The sequence below is a fragment of the Pararge aegeria genome, chromosome 13 (genome assembly GCF_905163445.1).
Source record: "Pararge aegeria chromosome 13, ilParAegt1.1, whole genome shotgun sequence".
Lineage (NCBI taxonomy): Eukaryota > Metazoa > Arthropoda > Insecta > Lepidoptera > Nymphalidae > Pararge > Pararge aegeria.
Genome location: NC_053192.1, coordinates 9,795,316 through 9,813,525, shown reverse-complemented (window position 1 = coordinate 9,813,525; position 18,210 = coordinate 9,795,316). Strand labels below are relative to the sequence as shown.

At 35.7% G+C, this 18,210-nt stretch overlaps 1 protein-coding gene across 4 annotated transcripts in view; it reads right to left on the bottom strand.

Moving 5' to 3' along the window:
* LOC120628568 (protein spinster) overlaps positions 1-18,210 on the bottom strand; it is a 50,029-nt gene that overhangs the window by 5,223 nt on the left and 26,596 nt on the right. For 3 of the 4 annotated variants that reach the window (XM_039897001.1, XM_039897002.1, XM_039896999.1), the window contains exons 2-8: positions 15,649-15,845; positions 14,156-14,307; positions 9,182-9,382; positions 8,062-8,193; positions 2,893-3,154; positions 815-913; positions 80-263 (exon numbers count right to left, since the gene is read on the bottom strand). In XM_039897001.1, the coding sequence (XP_039752935.1) occupies positions 80-263; positions 815-913; positions 2,893-3,154; positions 8,062-8,193; positions 9,182-9,382; positions 14,156-14,307; positions 15,649-15,845 (1,227 nt within the window). Of the gene's footprint in view, positions 1-79; positions 264-814; positions 914-2,892; positions 3,155-4,598; positions 4,861-8,061; positions 8,194-9,181; positions 9,383-14,155; positions 14,308-15,648; positions 15,846-18,210 lie in introns of all 4 variants that reach the window. The other variant, XM_039897000.1, reaches the window with a different exon arrangement.

The following is an 18,210-nucleotide window of genomic DNA, read 5'->3' as shown; positions in this document are numbered from 1 at the left end:
GTTAGTTTTAATATAAAGTTACAAAATACAAATCTCCAACATTAACTAATAAATAAGGTTAATTTTTTAAGGAACTAACCTGTTATAGCTCTATCGACTTTTTGTTTGTCTTTCACGATGTACAATGACGTTAATAAGAAGAATATGCCACCGATGACTTCGACGAAACATGTCACAAATAACGCATATTGCAGTGACCTGAATTGCACCCTCAGGCTGGGTGACTCTGTAGGAGATGATGCTCTTTTTAGAGACTCTGATATCTGAAAATAAAATGAATACCTGATAATAATCCCAAAAATAGTTTTAAAACTCCATTGCGAAGGACCGAGGCATGTTTTAGCTGTATAAGAACAACTTAGCAAAATCATTTAACATTATTCATTCGGCACGATCACATATTTTATATGGTATATTAGGGGAATGAGGGACTGTTTGTTTTACACGACGTTATCAAAATTTGTAAGAAAGCAGTTCAATTATTTCGAGAAAGAAAAATACAAAAAAGAAAACTAGACTATAGTTGACCGAAAGATCGTATTATTACCCGGACTTTAATATAAAACCATGTCTTTTAAACTGAAGTTCGAAAAATGTCATATAAAGTATTTATTTTTATCATTTTATTGTTCTACAAAAAAATTGTTGAACTAAACCTCAATTGGCAGGTTTAAAATTAGATCTGTTCTTTTCACTCTGTTTCTCCTGGGAAACGATTGTCTACAAGTCAAATAGCAAACAAGTTTATTTTAGTTTAGTTCAGCGATTTCTGTACAGCAAAATTGTTTTTATTTAATTTGTTAATAAAACTCACCACTCCTACTAAGTAAGGACTCCCAGCATCCCCGAACATGTGTGATATCAAGATCTGAAAAGCTTCCGCCGTTGATCTTCTAGGTGGTATAACCACATACTGCAATGCAAAAAAGCTATTATTTCAAGGTTGCTCAACGATTTAAATCTGTTTCTTTTAAATAAATTCGACAATTTTTTTTTTGATATATTTAATCAAGAAAGGCATTCATGTGAAGAGATTAATAAATAATAGCAATGTTTCTATAAATGGCATACCTATTTATGAAATATAATCATATTAATGAATTAAGTACCAATTACGATTAATTTTGCAAAATTGTTTTAAGCTTTTATAAGCTAAGGCACAGTGACGCCATCTATGAAAAACTCTCAACACTACGTCGTTAGCTAAAGTAGGTAAGCATCGTAATATCAGCAACGGATAATAGATGTCGCTGTTTTCCAAAAAAAAATATTGAAACCAGTCTACAAAGATAATTTTAATCCTTTATAATAAATTAATATATTCCAATGAGAAGGCATCGCTAACATATTATTATTTACCCTCCCTCAAAGATTTCTAGAAAGCTAAAATGGGCGACTGATTTCAATGGCATGATAATAAAGCAAGGATGACATGCTAGGAGGTAGTATTGACGTATTTAATTACTTGGATATGATTTGATAAAACTTCGTATGGAAATAGTAATTGATATCCTTGTAAATAAACACTAACTAATATTACGATTATACTCATGCAATGTAAGAAAATAAATAAAATTAAAACAAACAAAGCATTGTACATAATAAAGCCATACCACCAAAATTCAGAATAAAATATATTATATTTAATTGCTTTAGGAGTTTTCTTTGCAAAGCAGTGTAGACTAGATGGGCAGTATAGTATATTGAATCTCTTCCTAATTCCATGGCTTTACAAATATTAAATTTAAAAAAGTAATAACGCAGTTATGGGAGTTAATTAAAAAAACATCGTTATTCCATATTCATGGTTAGTTTCCGTGTTTCAAAATAAAGAAGTGATTTTACTTCCAGAATGTTACCCGTGCAAAATTTTACTCCGATTCTTAGACCTGTCAATTATTTTCAAGATTTGTATCTTCTGCCCTTATTCTACTTTAAGTGGGATTGGCACAACATGACTCCTTGAAGACTGACTTGTGGTTTTGGTTTAGACGTTTAGACTTATTTTTACCGTCTTAGGCAGGTCGTCAATCAGCCTTGAGGTTTTTCTTGTGTCTCGAATAACCGCCACCTTTCGGTGTAAAGGGGTAAGGTTGTATCATCAATGCAAATTTTTATTTAGTCAAATCTATTTCATTCGATTTTATTAGAGATTAACGTGTGACAGCTTTTTACTATATTACATGCTGTGACATCACTACAACTTTTATTAAAATCGAACTGCTAGTACACCTAGAGCGGTGGCATCCTTATGTGGTTGATATCCCATCAACACGCACGAAACGTTTTTTATCCACGTTTCTGATACGTGCCGCTAAGATGTGAAACGCCCTCCCGGTAACTGTGTTTCCTGCCACGTATAATTTAAGTACCTTCAAGGCTAGAGTGAATAGGCTTTTTCTAGGCAAGCGTGCTCCAACCTAGACCTCATCATTGCTTTCTAACGGGCATGATTGTCGTCAAACGCTGGCCTATCGTTAATAAAAAAAAAAAAAAAAAGATTAAATAAAAAGTAATTATATGCTTTATACAATTCGTTATAATTATTATAGAAATATTTAATGTATTTAAAAAATAGATTTATTACTATTTAGTGTGTAAATAACCAGGAACTAATTTCTTGAAATATTATACCATTGTATGTTTTGTTGTTACCATTGTAAGCTGTGTCTGACCCGTATAAAAGTTTCATTGCAAAGAAGCATTGAACATATTCACTTTATTACAAGTATTTGAAGGAGGAAACTGCCCGAATATAGAAAAAATACGAGTGAAAAAGTTTATTATTTTTAGTCCATCCCCAAATACTCCAACACTTTCTTACAAAACACACTGCCAAAGAAAAGTCCAAAAAGCATCGCGTACAATCAGCGTCGTATAACGTATTCTTACCAGCGACATATCCGCAACTATCGCCCAGTTGAGATTGAGCGCTATCTCGCCAAAGAACATGAGAGCGAACGGCGCGACGGGGTAAATGTCCGTGAACAGCATCGCTAGCGCCATGGCGGGCGTGGACACGAGGAGCCCAACGCCGCAGATGACGGCGTGGGCGCGTCCCCAACGCTTGACCAGCGCGGCGCCCAGCCATGCGCCCAGCGGCACGCCCACGATGCCCGACGCCATCGTCAGCGCGCCGAAGATTAACGAAACCCTTCGTGCAATACACTACCGTCAGCACCCGACCGTGTGGAGCGACGACGTAGCGGCGTGTGGACAACCGTCAACCGTGATTTCTGTTTTTTTTTAGCAATCGAACTGTTTCGAAAACATTGGTGAAACTAGTCGTAATCCTTACTTCCTTACTAATAAAATAAGTGCGCTAGTGCGTTTGTTTCAAATTCAAATTTCCTTTATTTCTAGTAGGCCTAATTAATAAGCACTTTTGAAACGTCAAGTCAGTCTGTTTGTAGTGACTTTTTATCCTTCCTTAACGCCCTAACTAGGCAACCAATAAACTTGATTGTTTGCATAGATTTAGTTGCAAGTACAGAGATTAACATGGGCTACTTTTACCCAAAGAATTTGTAAAAAATCGTAATAAACGGAGGCAACAGCTAGTAAAGAAAAATATGACAGCAATGATCATGTACACGTAATATTTATATAAAAGGCCATTGTATAGGGACTTATACATGATACCTTTAAGTGGCTAGTTACACTGATTAGAAACAATATATTTGTAATTTTCCTTTACTATGTATTGTGAACAAGTTGTTGGTGTTCCTTTAATAAATAAATAAATGCCGCCTGTATTGCGTCTGTACCGGTTTTCTTTATAAAAATAGTAGGACAGTATGAAATTTTGTGTTGCAAAAATATTTTCCAAAAACTTTCATTAACACTAATTAGATAGTTAAAAGTTTCAGAAGTTCAAGCTATTATAATTTGCACAAAAAAACACTAGAGTTATTTAGCAGTAATCCCGTATTGAACAAAATTATACCTAAAATAAATACGAATTACAAAAATGAACGGTAACTGAAATAACACGAATGACGGTTGTCCATCGCTAGATTATAGAATTAAATTAATTAATAAATAACTTAAAATTACTCGTTTCTTAATAGCTTCTATGCAAATCTTAAGCGGGTGGGTTGGCGCAACCATAGAGTGTAATATATCGAATGAGTTGGCATGCTCCGACAGCCCGCGGTATGTATTTAGTATGATTCAAGCTGGTTACAGGTAATTCTGGGTACGAGAACAATGAAGCGTCATTCCAGATGAGGTTTAAAGGTGATCGCAAATTACAACAAGCGGTGAAACGCGCCATAAAAATGCGGATAACGTCACCAGCATATACTTTAAGTATCGCAAAAAAAAAGGGAGTTAAAGTGACCACCGGGCGTATGGCTGAGCATTGGACAAAAACGGCTCTCAGTAGGCTGAAGCGTTCTCTGTACCTTCACATACCGCCATATCGCAACTTCAGACTGAACTACTTATTTTGCGATAACTGTACAACAAAAAAAGGCTTGTATAATTTACGATCAGCTTAAATAAGATAAATAGGGTTTGTTTGTTTCATGAGTGGTATCGATGAGGGTGGGTGGTCGGTGCGCTTCTCATTGGAACACCGTCGCCGGGCGTCTCACCAGCACGATGTCAGCCACGATGGACCAGGTGAGGTTGCAGGTGAGCATGCCGAGGAACACCAGGAAGTAAGACAGGCCGCCGGCGTGTTCCACGGCGGCCAGTGCGAGGTACACGAGCGGCGCGGATGCCAGCAGCGCCATGGCGCAGATGACGGGGTCGCAGCCGGGCATGCGCACGCGCAGCCGCTGTGCGAGCGCCGAGCCCAACGGCACGCCCAGCGCGCCCGCAGCCATTCCCACCAGACCGAACTTGTACGACACGCTGTGTCCCAATAGTCATCGAATGTAACGGCTATATATTTTTTTTATAGGCATGATGATTCATTTTAAAAAGCTGCACTATGATGTTCGAAAGTATTGTTGATATAATTTTTATTGCAAATTATACTTTAAAAAAAGATTTCCCGCGAAATCGTTCGTCATGGCCGCACTCGTGACGTGAAATAAGAGCTATCTGACTTATTAAATCCTTGTTCCATAGCTAAAGATATTTGATTTTGGAATTGATAACACAAAACTGAGCAATTGATAGTTTTAAATCACAAAATACTTGATATACACAAAAAACAACAAATTTAATACAGTGGTAGAAAATTATGTTTTTATAATTTTTATATAAGACGCGTCGTCATTTCAAATACATATAAATACAAAATAAATACTATGCTCATTTAGAATATAACTAAAAATTGTTTTGTCATAATTCATGTATCTCTCATTAGATAAATACAATATTTTAGCGATTGTTTGTCATCATGCCTATTGAACGCTTCTCAAAAACGTATCCTTTGTGTCAATTACATTGTACGCAAAACTAAACTAAACTAATTTGACAGTTATAAAAGTAAGAGCAGTGCTGACCTTTACACAATGCTCCCCGCAGAAATGGATAAAATTATTTTCAGATCCGTTAATTTAGTATAGTTTCGAAATTGATGCCCAGAATTTGTGACATAGTAGGTACTATCAAAGCAAAGTCAGTTATCATAATAGTCGGATCGGATGTTGATCAGTCGACGAAACGGAACTGTACTATCCTCTATACCCGATAATGCGTCATGTGACATATCAATCATGTAATTGAGACTGAAATATTATACTACTAAACAGACTCAAAAATAACTGTTCAAGGTCAACATCCGACGCCGAACGCCGACCATACATACTTTATGTTGAGATTATAGATAGGCAAACCTGTCATCATTAATAATCAAAAAATCATATTTTACGTTCTTTCGGCTTATTGAAGCCCAGTTTCAAATATAATAAAAGTCCAATCGGAAAGGGGAGACTACGCTGATGGGAAACTACTTTTATTCCAAAACTTTTTCTTGGAAATAATACTTTAAGAAAAATAACTATTCTAAGCTGCTATAGAAGAATACGCGGTGACAACCATAACATCAGCTGTTTAAATTTTAGGTCAAATGGTGTCACGGATTACTATGACAATAGAAATAAGATTAAAGACCTGTCATAATACATCAGGCACATTCAGATGCTCATGTAACGTTAAGTCAAGTCATAAGATTTTTTTTGTTTACTTTCACATGAAAACGTACTTTAAATAATAATAATTTAACTACATGGAGTTCTGTTTATAGATAGTAAACCCCCTTTCCAAGTGTTCTTTGTATACAAATTATATTATAATATAGAAAATTCTTAAATATCTATGCTCAACACTTTTTCTTTATATATTTCTATAGTCCATTCATATGAGATTGAATAATGTTTTATGAACACTAATACCACAGTTTATATAAATAACAAAGTAATTATTTATTTTATATTTGCATTAAAATGTATTAAATTTACAGCTAGTTTCGATAACAATGGAGGATAATGGAAAAATACCGATGCAAATTTTAGATTTTGTTAGTACCTACTGGAAAGTGTTTTGTTTACGAACTCACAGCATCCTTTACGAATGAACCATTTCGGGTGTTATTTTGGAAGAAGTGCGTAAGAACCAGACAATAGAAAGAGAGAATTTCGGAACCTTGTCATTCTTTTTTTAGGTTTGTTAAAAAAGTTATGACAGATTAATACATTATGGTAGTTTCTCTATATGTTGGATATTTAACTTAAAAACATATGTTGGTTGTTATTAGTTTGCCAAAACCATAGCAATAAGGTTCTCAGTTAATTGATAAAAAAGAAAAGTAATGAGAATACTACCTCAAAACTTTAAGGAAAAATTAATTAAACTCACAACAAACATGCGAATGAGCAGCTGAGAAACCAGAGTGCATTAAACGCACCTGATAAGACAATAATAAATAAATAATGTATACTTTGACTTTTTTCAAAGACCACTCTTCTGTTCTTTTTATGCCATATTTCAAATAAACAAATACAGTTTTTCTCTTCTTTTCATTGAAATCAACGTCACTTTCCTGATACCAACATTTGCTATCACTAATGCTATCAGTTTACATCTCACCCACAACTTCTAAAATAGTACCCTGTAGGAAACATTTGTTATATAAATCCAATTACAATGAAGAAATATATTAAATGTATTTCAATTAATTGTGAAAGTAATGTACAACGTGTATTTTTTTACCAGTACATAAATATTAAAATGGTAAGTGTAAAAAACATAAAAAAAAGTTAATTATAAGAACACCTATTGACCTTTACCAGCGACGAACACTTGAATGGAATGTAATTAAACCGCGCTTAAGAAACATGCATATTTTTTAAACATTATAATATTTAAGTAGGTGTACCTACTTTAAAGGGAGCTTAGTCACAGACTTAGAAGAAAGACGGTCAACGTTGAGAAGAATTCGCGCAGTGAGAGGGTTTTGCTACTAGTACTGCCCTGTTCCGATATTAAGATGCTCTATAGCTATTATAGAGCATCTATATCGGACTCCTAGAGCCATCAACCCATTACCGGCCCACTCAATATACGCAGGTCGACTTTCAGTATTATAAGGGATTACGCTGGCCTGGCAAATTTATAAATATATTGAGATTGGTTGTATATTGAGATTGGTTGTAAATCGAAAATCTTTCTCAAATAAACCTTCTTCTCCGATAAAACCAGTGCTTATATGCACGTAAGGAATAACCACCACTAAGAACCTTAAAATTAAACTTGGCATAACGTCGGAATAGTAAAGCAGTATTTAATCACAATCACGCTATTGTGATTAAACACTGCTTTACTATTCCGACGGCATAATTGAACATGGCATTATTATTATTCCGACGTTATGCCGCGTTCACAAATAAGGCCTTAAAAGAGTCCAGTGTAGATATGAGACAGAAGCAGAAATTAAGCTTAATTTTCATAATACCCAGCGTAGATGGTGGTAATTACTAAAAGGTTGTAGATAGTGGTGGACGTGCCACTGGGACTCAAGCCCAGTATAGAGTATACGCCAAGGAGATCAACAATGGACTTGGAGCCCTGCTTAGTCTGTACCCCGAGGAGATGAAGAAGGCTCACCTCTCCTGCGTGATGTTGACCTTGGGCTGTAGGGTGAGGCCGAGGAAAATGAACTGCGGCCCCCACCACGCCAGCGCGCCGGTGACGAAAGCCACGCACGTGAATGCCAACGTAGACAGCATGAACGATGGACTGGAAGAAATTATTCCGAACTTTTACTTTAGCTTATAAATAATGCTCAAGTAATATTGTTATTAACTGGCCGCGACCTAATCATCCTCATCGTCATATCAACCGATTGACGTCCGCTGCTGGACATAGGTATTTTGAAGGGAGTTCCGACCACGTGTGCATGCTCGGAGTATCTTTACGTGATAAAATCAGAAATGTGGAGATCCGTAGAAAACCGAACCAGAGTTACCGACATAGCTCAACGAGTCACGAAGCTGAAGTGGCAATGGGCGGGGCACATATTGTGGAGGAGGGATGGACGTTGGGGTCCCAAGGTGCTGGAATGGCAGCCCCACAATGGTAAACGCAGCGTTGGTCGACCTCCGGCGAGGTGGACGGACGACATTAGACGCGTCGCAGGTAGCCGCTGGATTCAAGCGGCACAAAACCGTGGAAGTTGGAACTCCCTACGAGACCTATGTCCAGCAGTGGACGTGTATCAGTTGATATGATGATGATTCTAACCAGGGTATGCATACAGTAGGAAGATTGCAAAAAAATGTCAAAAGTCCTCCTATACGAGTTACATATCAATTTTACTTTTAAGGCAGTGCTTTTGAGCATGTACGAAGTGCACACCAGTTGTGGTGCACACGGTCACGTTAGTACCACAGTCTTGTGCCGCGGTCAAAATGTTAATACCGAGGTCTTGTGCCGCTCGGGTCCAGCAGCTACCTGCGACTCGCCTGATGCCATCCGTCCACCTCAAATTCCAAACAATCTTCCGACCAAGATGTCACTTCTTGGGGTTAGTACTGAATGTAAGTAAAAGCTTTTCTGAGTCCTAAAAGGAACCTCTTTATATTTAGATATCTCTGTAAGCTTTGAAGAACTTTTAATTTGCATAATGCTTTAACCAACATTTTCACCCCAATAACTATATTTTTTTAAATAAACATTGCAGTTGATAAAAGCGTCTGAACTGAGTTAAATATCCTACAGAACTTACTTTTTTACAAGTGATCGCAAATCCTCCGTATAAGATGTTGGTTTCATTCGACTTTCCTCAGCCTGACCCCTCTCTGGGTTCTCCATCACCCATAGAATGAGTGCGACCGCAACGGCTCCCAAGATCGGCGTCACTCTCAACCCCCATCGCCAGTTGCCCGCAGCACCGCCTACCACCGATCCTACGATGTAGCCGAACCCGCTGGAAATTAAAATAATATAAAATTACTACGGGTAGTATTCAATCGGTTCAATCTAATTTAAGATACAGGGCCTTATATTAGATTTGACGACTTTGACATTCGCGATTCATTGACTTCGACATGCACGATAACTTTGGATCTGTGTCTCGTCCGAATCTCGTATGAGGCACGGCTCGCTCCCGCAATGGTCTAGCATAAATCATCCTTATTGCGGCGGGTGTCGACGTGGAGACGAAGTTTTTTTTAATGTCAATAAAAGAACATATTTAAAATAATAAAATGACGGAACTAGAAGACTGCCTACTTAATGGTACGTGGAAAACTATCGCCTAAAACAGAGCAACAGCTGTGTCCATCAATTAACCGTCATGTTACTGTAATTACATCGGCAACCAAACTCTTCGGACTGTAACACAGCACTGACTTCAGACTGGAACAATGCTGCTTAGCGGCAGAAATAAGCACGGTGGTAGGACTTCCCCGGACTAGCTCTGTCACAAAAGCTATACTGTTTACTATACTGGTTGTGTAAAACAAATTAAATTCATTTTTTTTTAATAAAGAATATTGTTTTCTTAAAATAATTCTAAATACTTTGTTTTTGCTAATACCATATTTATTTCCTTTATAAACCACCCTTTCATGTACCTATATACGAAATATGTAGTTTCGATGGGTCACATCTGTCGGGCGTTCTGCGACGGCAAAAACTATATTTTTTATATCATCGTCCAGCACAGTAAATGTAGCTTTTAAAAACAATTTATTATACAACTAAAGGGCCCGAACGAAGTCTGCCACGTCCTCCCACAGACCTTCTCTACAAAATTAAAAAATACGTTACTTAACGGCTAAAACTATAGCTAAATAGCCAAGTTTCCTTTTCCGTTGGTTCTTAGCTAAGCTTGAAGCATTCATTGCATTACAAGAGTAAGTAATGTTTTGCTTTGAATTATTTTACTAACCAGTACTTACCTACTTAATTTTTATTATTAAAAATAAAACTGAACTTTGTTTTTTCGTTTCAAAGCAACTCTGCAACTGACATTCGTCTTTTTTGTCATTTTGAGCCTTATTCTTATGGAAGGTTATACGTTAATTAGCATTATATTATTCGCCACGCTATGACCCTGAGGAGACAAAAAACGGGCGGGAGATGCGATGCGGTAGGTCGTAGAATGAAAGTTTACAGAGAAAAATATTACCAGAAGTTGTACGCAGACGGGGAACCGATAGTCTTTAATATACGGAATACCTAAGTATTTGAACAAGACGTCATATCATGACTTTAGATTTTTACGCACCTATTTAAATTTACTACGCATCATCCAAGCTACAAAGTTGTGAGTGAATAAGTAGGATGTCAACAAAATTTGCAATATAAATAAATTGTAGGCAATGATTAACGAGCATATATTTATGTATATTTGATCTGCAATGATCTGTTATAATCATCATCCGCGGCCTATAAAAGTCCTACTGCTGGGCAAAGGCCTCCTCTCTCATAGAAGAAAAGAGTGTAGACACCCTGCTCAAATGGGGCTTGGTGGTCTGTAACGAGTATTATCATAAATCAGTTATAATAACCAGGATCGTCAGCTTAACGTGCCCTCCCAGGCACGGGGGTTGACACTGCACATTTCCTAGATGTTCCTAGTTGAACATTTTAATCACTAGACTAAAGATACAGTATACATTTAAATACTTTGCGGTACGGATTTAATAAAAATGCCGTGCGGATGGCCGATCAAAACTGCCAGATCAGCTTTAGAAACGTTAAATTTTTATTCTGAAAATATGAAATTCTACAAGAAGTTTAATACCATTATAGTATAGGTATAAGTAAATACTATAGGTATAGGTAAATACTATAAAAGTAGCTGTAGATTTTCTTTGTACCATGGTTATGGTCCAAGTTAATTGTTCAAATGTCATCTGAATAGGATAATTCTATTACTATTAATAATTATTTGATATGCACACGTGGTAGGTTTATAAAGTTACGCCGATCGTGCGATTCTCTGGTTTTCCCCTTTATTATCCGCCTCTTTTCCGCATTCACTTTTAGCTTAAAACATATATTATTATCAAAACGCACGCAAGGGGTAAAATATGTAAAACTAGCTGACCTGCGCGACTTTACCTGCACTAAATCGGTTACTACCGGTTTTAATATTTAAAAAAAATCTAGAACCTAATTTCAACGCCACCTACAGGGTCCAGTTTTATTTCCAAACCGTATAATAATTTATACCCGTCGTAACTTTTTTCCTTTCCGGAGCCTCTCCAATAACACTTAAACGTTGTAGTATTAAAGTTGAAATTGACTTTTCAGTATTATTAAGAATCGTTTGTATGGAAGTATAGAAAATTGTTGTTTATAGAATTTTTTAGGCAATCTATAATTTTTTCTCTTCTTCAAGGAATATTCTTATAAAAGAATTAGCGAAATCGGTTGCGCTTAGCAACACAATCAGCGATTCATTTTTAAATTATACATATGTTGCAGATAATGTCGTACCTACTTCATTGATGCGTAACGCCCACTAAGTGAATTGGAAGCTTAAAATTAACTAACAAACTACAGACTTATCGAAATCGGTTTTGAAATAAAATAAATCGAACATTCAATCAACCTTTTTCATCTCATAATATTATAATTTTTTGTAAATATTAAAGTAATTTGAATCTATTATATATTTATATATATATAACAATTAAAAACAAAACAAAATAATGTAGTTTTAAAATAAGAAATAATTACACATGATTATTGAAAGTCGAGTAGCATGTAAAATGCGTGTATTGGAATAATTTTATCAAAAAAGAAATGGAATATTTAATGTTTGTATCGTAAATTATAATATGACTGTATGTACAGCATTGCTATGAAAATATCGATCCCAAGTTCTAAGAAAAGAATAACCGACAATCGAATAGGTTCATTAACGATTATACAATACCTCATCCCCACTGTCAAAATTATCATGCTAAATTAGACAAAGCTATGCTATAGCTTTAACATTTTGAGAATAATTTTAATTTTCGAATATCTAACGCACATCTTACACGAGTTTTAAGTCATAAATAAATACAAAGATTACTCTTTTGATGCATTGGTACAATAGGTAGGTACAATACCTACTTTACATAAAAATGTGTACATGCAAGATAATGACGTATTCGTCTGAAGGTACGACGAGGTTGCTAAACTAGCAAAGAAGCCCACAACAAACTTGGGCGGGTGTTCTTTTCTCTAGCACAATCTTACATAATCATTTAAAATAGCAACCTGGTTCAAACCGAAGCTGTCCTATCATTTACGTCATCCCTTATACTATGATGGAACTTTTCTATAAGCATAAGTTGAATCAAACTTTGAACTTTTTGAGAGACATCTTAAACAAGAGACAAGAGTTTAAGTTATTTTATGCCCATTTTGCAACGTGACGAAATTTGAACCAACCGAAAGAGAAATTCATCCAAATCCCAAGAATAGCATATAAATAAGTGTGCATAAATAAAAAAAGCGAACCTACGCCTTTCTGGAAGTAAAGTTTCTATTTAACCTTCCTACCATTTTTAAATATTGCACGGTCAATTACACAGTAATAAATATTTACTTCCCTTTCTCTTACCGAGTTGTTTATTAAAATATAAAGTGATGATTTGTAGTGTATAGCACGAGAGGCAAGGAATCGAACACGACAAAATTTCGCAGATGAATAGTTAGTTACCTTATCCATACATTTAGAGATCATGTTACATATTACAGACAAGCGATGCAAACCGCACCGATTCGAATAACAATTAATCCCTACTAATCCCTACTAATATTATAAATGTCAATGTAAGTTTGTTTTTTACGCTTTCACGCAAAAACTACTTAACCGATCCTCATGAAACTTTGTACACAAATTCTTGGAAGTGTTAGAAGTAATATATCTTTAATATAGTATCAAGGATACTTTTTATCCCGACATTAAGCAAGGTTCCTTTAGGAGAGGGGGTGAAACGTTTTGACGATTTTACACCATAACTCCGACAAATTATAACCGATTTAAATAATTATTTTTGTACTACAGAGGTTGTAATATGTGTTTCATTTTGCCCAATCATTGTGTAGATCTGATGACTGTGGTTGGACAGAACTCCTCAGCGGACAACAGCAAACCCCTTATATAAGGTTTAGCGATACTGAATACTTTAAATTATTTTAGAACTACAACTAAATTGAATGCCACATCAAAAACAAAATCAAACGCAGGCGAAGTCGCGGGCAACAGCTAGTTAAAATATTAAGTGATGATTTATAGTGTATAGCACGAGAGGCAACGAATCGAACACGACAAAATTTCACAGATGAATAGTTAATTACCTTATCCATACATTTAGAGATCATGTTACACATTACGGGCAAGCGATGCAAACTGCACCGATTCGAATAACAATTAATAAAGCATAAAAGAGAAAGCTTTTTAACACATATTCGCATCGCATGAGAAAATTGAAGACATATAATCATATTTACTTTATAACTGAAGTGTGGTATAGAAAGCTATTGATATATTGAAGTAAAAGTTGAAAGAAAGACCTAAGAACCTAAAAGAAAGAAAGAAGAGGTGTATTGAGTGTAGACATATTTAGTCGCTTTTATTATTAAAAACAGGATAATAAACTTTTACTGTTAGATTTTTAATTTGTTAGTTGGATAGGTAAGCATGCAACTAAGTTAAATTTCAAAGTTTTATAAGAGCCATTAAAAATCTTACCTCCCGACGGGTATGGCGAAGTAGAAGAATGCGAGCATTTTCGATCTGACATTATCGACGAAGAGATCACTTATTATTGTAGGCGCTATAGTGGAGTACGAAGCTTCACCGATGCCCACCATGCCACGAAATACTGCGAAACCGGCGTATGTCTGCATAAACATATACATATATGTATTATATTCACATAATATACTGAATATTTTTATTTAATAAATTAATTTGTAACTATGAAATGCAACAAACATGCGGTGTAAGCGTAACCAGCTCAACTTATTCGGGGAAATTTAAACATAGAATTAATTTAACAAATAAGAACGCGATGACATCTTCGTCTATACCCGTAAAAAAAATACCAAGTGTACCTATAATATAAGTTTTTTATTTAATAACCATTTTCAACGTAACCGAAATCGAACTACCCTTTATACCTATGCATGCCAGACTGCAAAATACGTCGTCAACATAAAAAAACATAAATCTTCTACTTTTTTATGTTAAAAATGAATTGCTGGTTTTCATCCCACTTTTAGAGCAGCCGCGTAAAGGCTTGTTTTGCAACCTCCGAGTGCATTTGTTTGCTACCTTCAGTTGAGCTCATGAAACTGAGCCTTCTTTAGGATCACTTTTATTAAAGATAAACACAGCTTCAGTCGGAAAAAAAATCCTATAAGGAAACCTATGAAGGAAACTTCCTATAGATTACTTTTGCTATTGATGAAATCTGATAAAATATAGTTCCATAGTTTTATCGAAGTAAAAATAAGAAAATGTTTGGTTCATGCAATGATAGATTTTGGTGCTTGTATAGTCTCGTGAATAAGAATAAGTTTCTATAGTTTTACCGCTCGGAAGGAAAACCACGGCAGCTGGATTTTCCGCTCCAATAATTGCTAGGTTATGTAATTTATAGACGCAAATCATCCGTGCAGCAATGGCGAGCCAGAAAGGTAGATACGAACATTTTAATTCACTCTATCAAATAGTTTACATTTTTTGGAAACAGGCTATTTTGGAAACCTTGCGATAATACATAATTTATTATGTTATATTATAGGTATGTATTTATAGTATGAGATTTAAATACGCAAGCCCCACTTGTGAGACATTAATAGGCTGATGAGGACAATTTTCGTCATCAACAACATTATTAAACGAGAACGAGAAAGATTTGGGCCGTAGTTCACCACGCTCGCCATGTGCGGATTGGTAGACTTCACACGTCTTTGAAAACATTCACGATTCATTTAGCCACGTAGAAATCTCAGACATGCATTGAAGCAAGTGATATTAAATTGCTTAAAACCACCTAACTCCGAAAAGTTAAAGGTGCCTGCCGGGGTTCAAACTCGGGACGAGTTTGAACCCGAGAGTGAAGTCCTAACCACTAGGCTATCGCCGATGTCAGGGCGTCGGCAGTTGGTGAAATCACAATTAATAATAGGTACTTTCATCGCCACTTTCGTAATCGAGTACAAAAAAACAATACTTACATAAATGTAAGAACCAGCGAAGGTGGTTATACTCCACAGCGCCACACCAAATGCCATTATCAACCGCCTCGAATATCTGTCCCCCAGGTATCCGAAGATCGGCGCAAACACCATGTAGGCGATGACAAACACTGTCTGTAGGAGTCCAGCTTTGTCATCGCCGATTTTGAAGTCTGCTTTTACCTCATCCAGTACGCCTGCAAAAAAACAGAAAACATTTTTTTAGAATACACATACAGACATCGGATATGGAAGGCAGAGGCGGTTGCAAGTAATTTAATAATCGGTCTTATTAAATAAGTTGATCGCAGATTGCCATGGCAGCCGCAACACTATCTTGAATGCCCAGCCTTATTAATGGAAGTTCTTGGCAGCCTAAGCGGCCTGTTAGAACGAATTAGGGAAGCTATATATATAAATATGTCCAATGAAGAAGCTCTTCTACATTTTATTTTTAATTACGAAGAAAAAAATCTTCTCATTAGTTTAACTGTAATATTTAAAAAATAATCAAAACATAAATTCATGTAAAAAATCTATTATTGAACAAGTTTTTTTACTTTAAAATGCACTGGAAAAATAATAATATAATAGACTATAGGTACCCTCTTATGTATAATAGGAATTACTTAGTTTATGTGCAGCGATCGACAGAGAGAAGATGAAAAGAAGTAACAAGACATGATTAATTTGTTCAAGTGCGTCTCTAGCGGCAATGTGCATCTCTTATGGTATGGTCAGTCTGGTATAACTGTCGTGAATCACGAGTTAAATTATATAACTTCATTCGTTTCTGTTTCTCTTTAAAGTGTAAACGAAATTTAAATAAATACGTTCTTAGTAATTTTCACTAACAGGATATTAGGTACAAAAAAAGGGTTTCGTGTGGTTTAATAGATTTTATTTATATCTTAAATTGTCTTTAATACGTTGATATTATAGATTATGCTGAACCACTTAAGTTCGACTAAAGCTAACTAAAGTTAGAAGTGCTTCAACAAGTCGGGGTTCAAACTCGTTCCCCGCGAGAGTAGTCCTAAACACATAAGGCTATCGCTAATTTACCGCCGGCTAACTATAATAGCGATTCATACTGCAAATTCGCCACAGGTCGCCATCATCATCATCATCATCTATAGCCTATAGCAATCCAATGCTGGATTAAATGCTCTCGGAAAGTGAGAGTTAACCCATAGGTAATCACTACGCTGGGCAGACGGGTTGGTAATCGCAATATATGGCAGTAGTAGCGTAGAGGACGTTGTCCGATCTCAGTTATATTACCGAAATGAAACTAATGATGGATAGAAATGAAAAAATCCCGTTGAAAGAGAAAGAATAACAGAATTGAACATATCTCTGTAAATAAACCTTGTAAAGCAAACAAACTTTTTCTCACGTCGTATAGAAATGACGAAACATTCATCATACAGCATAACTAATTTATTCAAGTGGGTTTTCAAGCACACATTGGAATTCGTTAAGTAAAGACATGTGTCCTACAATTCTCAAGTGCATCTATAGGGCCGATGGACCCGAGAGTAATAAAACAGTGCGTGACTCTTACGCTTTCAGATAATGTGTTGTAACGCAGTAGGTCTACACACGACTTCCATAAAAGTTACTAGTTTTGTTAAGGTGATGAATACGTCAAAATGAGTTTGAAAGAATCTATTAATAAATAATATTGACAGAGAATAACATGTTATTCTTGACCAAATAAGTGATTATCTGCTTTTATACTATTCAATAAAATTTATTAATTAATGGAAAAAAAATTACAAAGTTAACGAAAATTTCGAATAAGGTTTTTATAATTTTTTATTAAAATTTTAGGATTAAATATAAATAGTTTAATAATATGTAGACACAATAATACTAATTTATAGTGACATTTCTGGCTATCCAAGTGGACATGTCAGTTATATCACACTTTCAATATAAATATAATATTTAATTAAAACCAACTGAACTCCTCCACTCCCGGAAAGCATTTTTTTTTACTGGGTTGGCCTCGATTCATACTCAGCCTACTTCTGGACACAGGCTTGCTTTCCCACAGGAGAGAGAAAATAGAGCCAACACGCTAAGATACACCAATGCCGGTTTGCGGGCGTTATCGATTATATGATGTTAGTGATATTAACCGGTGCTCTACGAAGCACGGAGGACAGAAAAACTAAACAGCTAACAATTTTATTGGCCCGACCCGGGATTCAAACCCAGTAACTCTCGATCCATAGTCGAACATGCGATCAGCAGTTAACCATTGAATAACCGCCTCTCCAAGAAAATTGTCACTAATATTATGTGTTAATACATAAAAGCTAAGCTCAAGATCCTTCCCTACAGTCTCAGAGTCTCCTATGATAGATGAGGCATAGGTGCACCCAAAAGTTTGTCATCCTTTCAAATATTATAAATGCGAAAGTGCGTTTGTTTGTTTATTTAACGGCCTAACTAAGCAACCAATCGACTTGATTTTTGACACAGAGTTAGTTAAAAGTACGGAGTTTTTATTCAAATAAAACAAACAGTTCCCACGGCATTTGTAAAAAAATC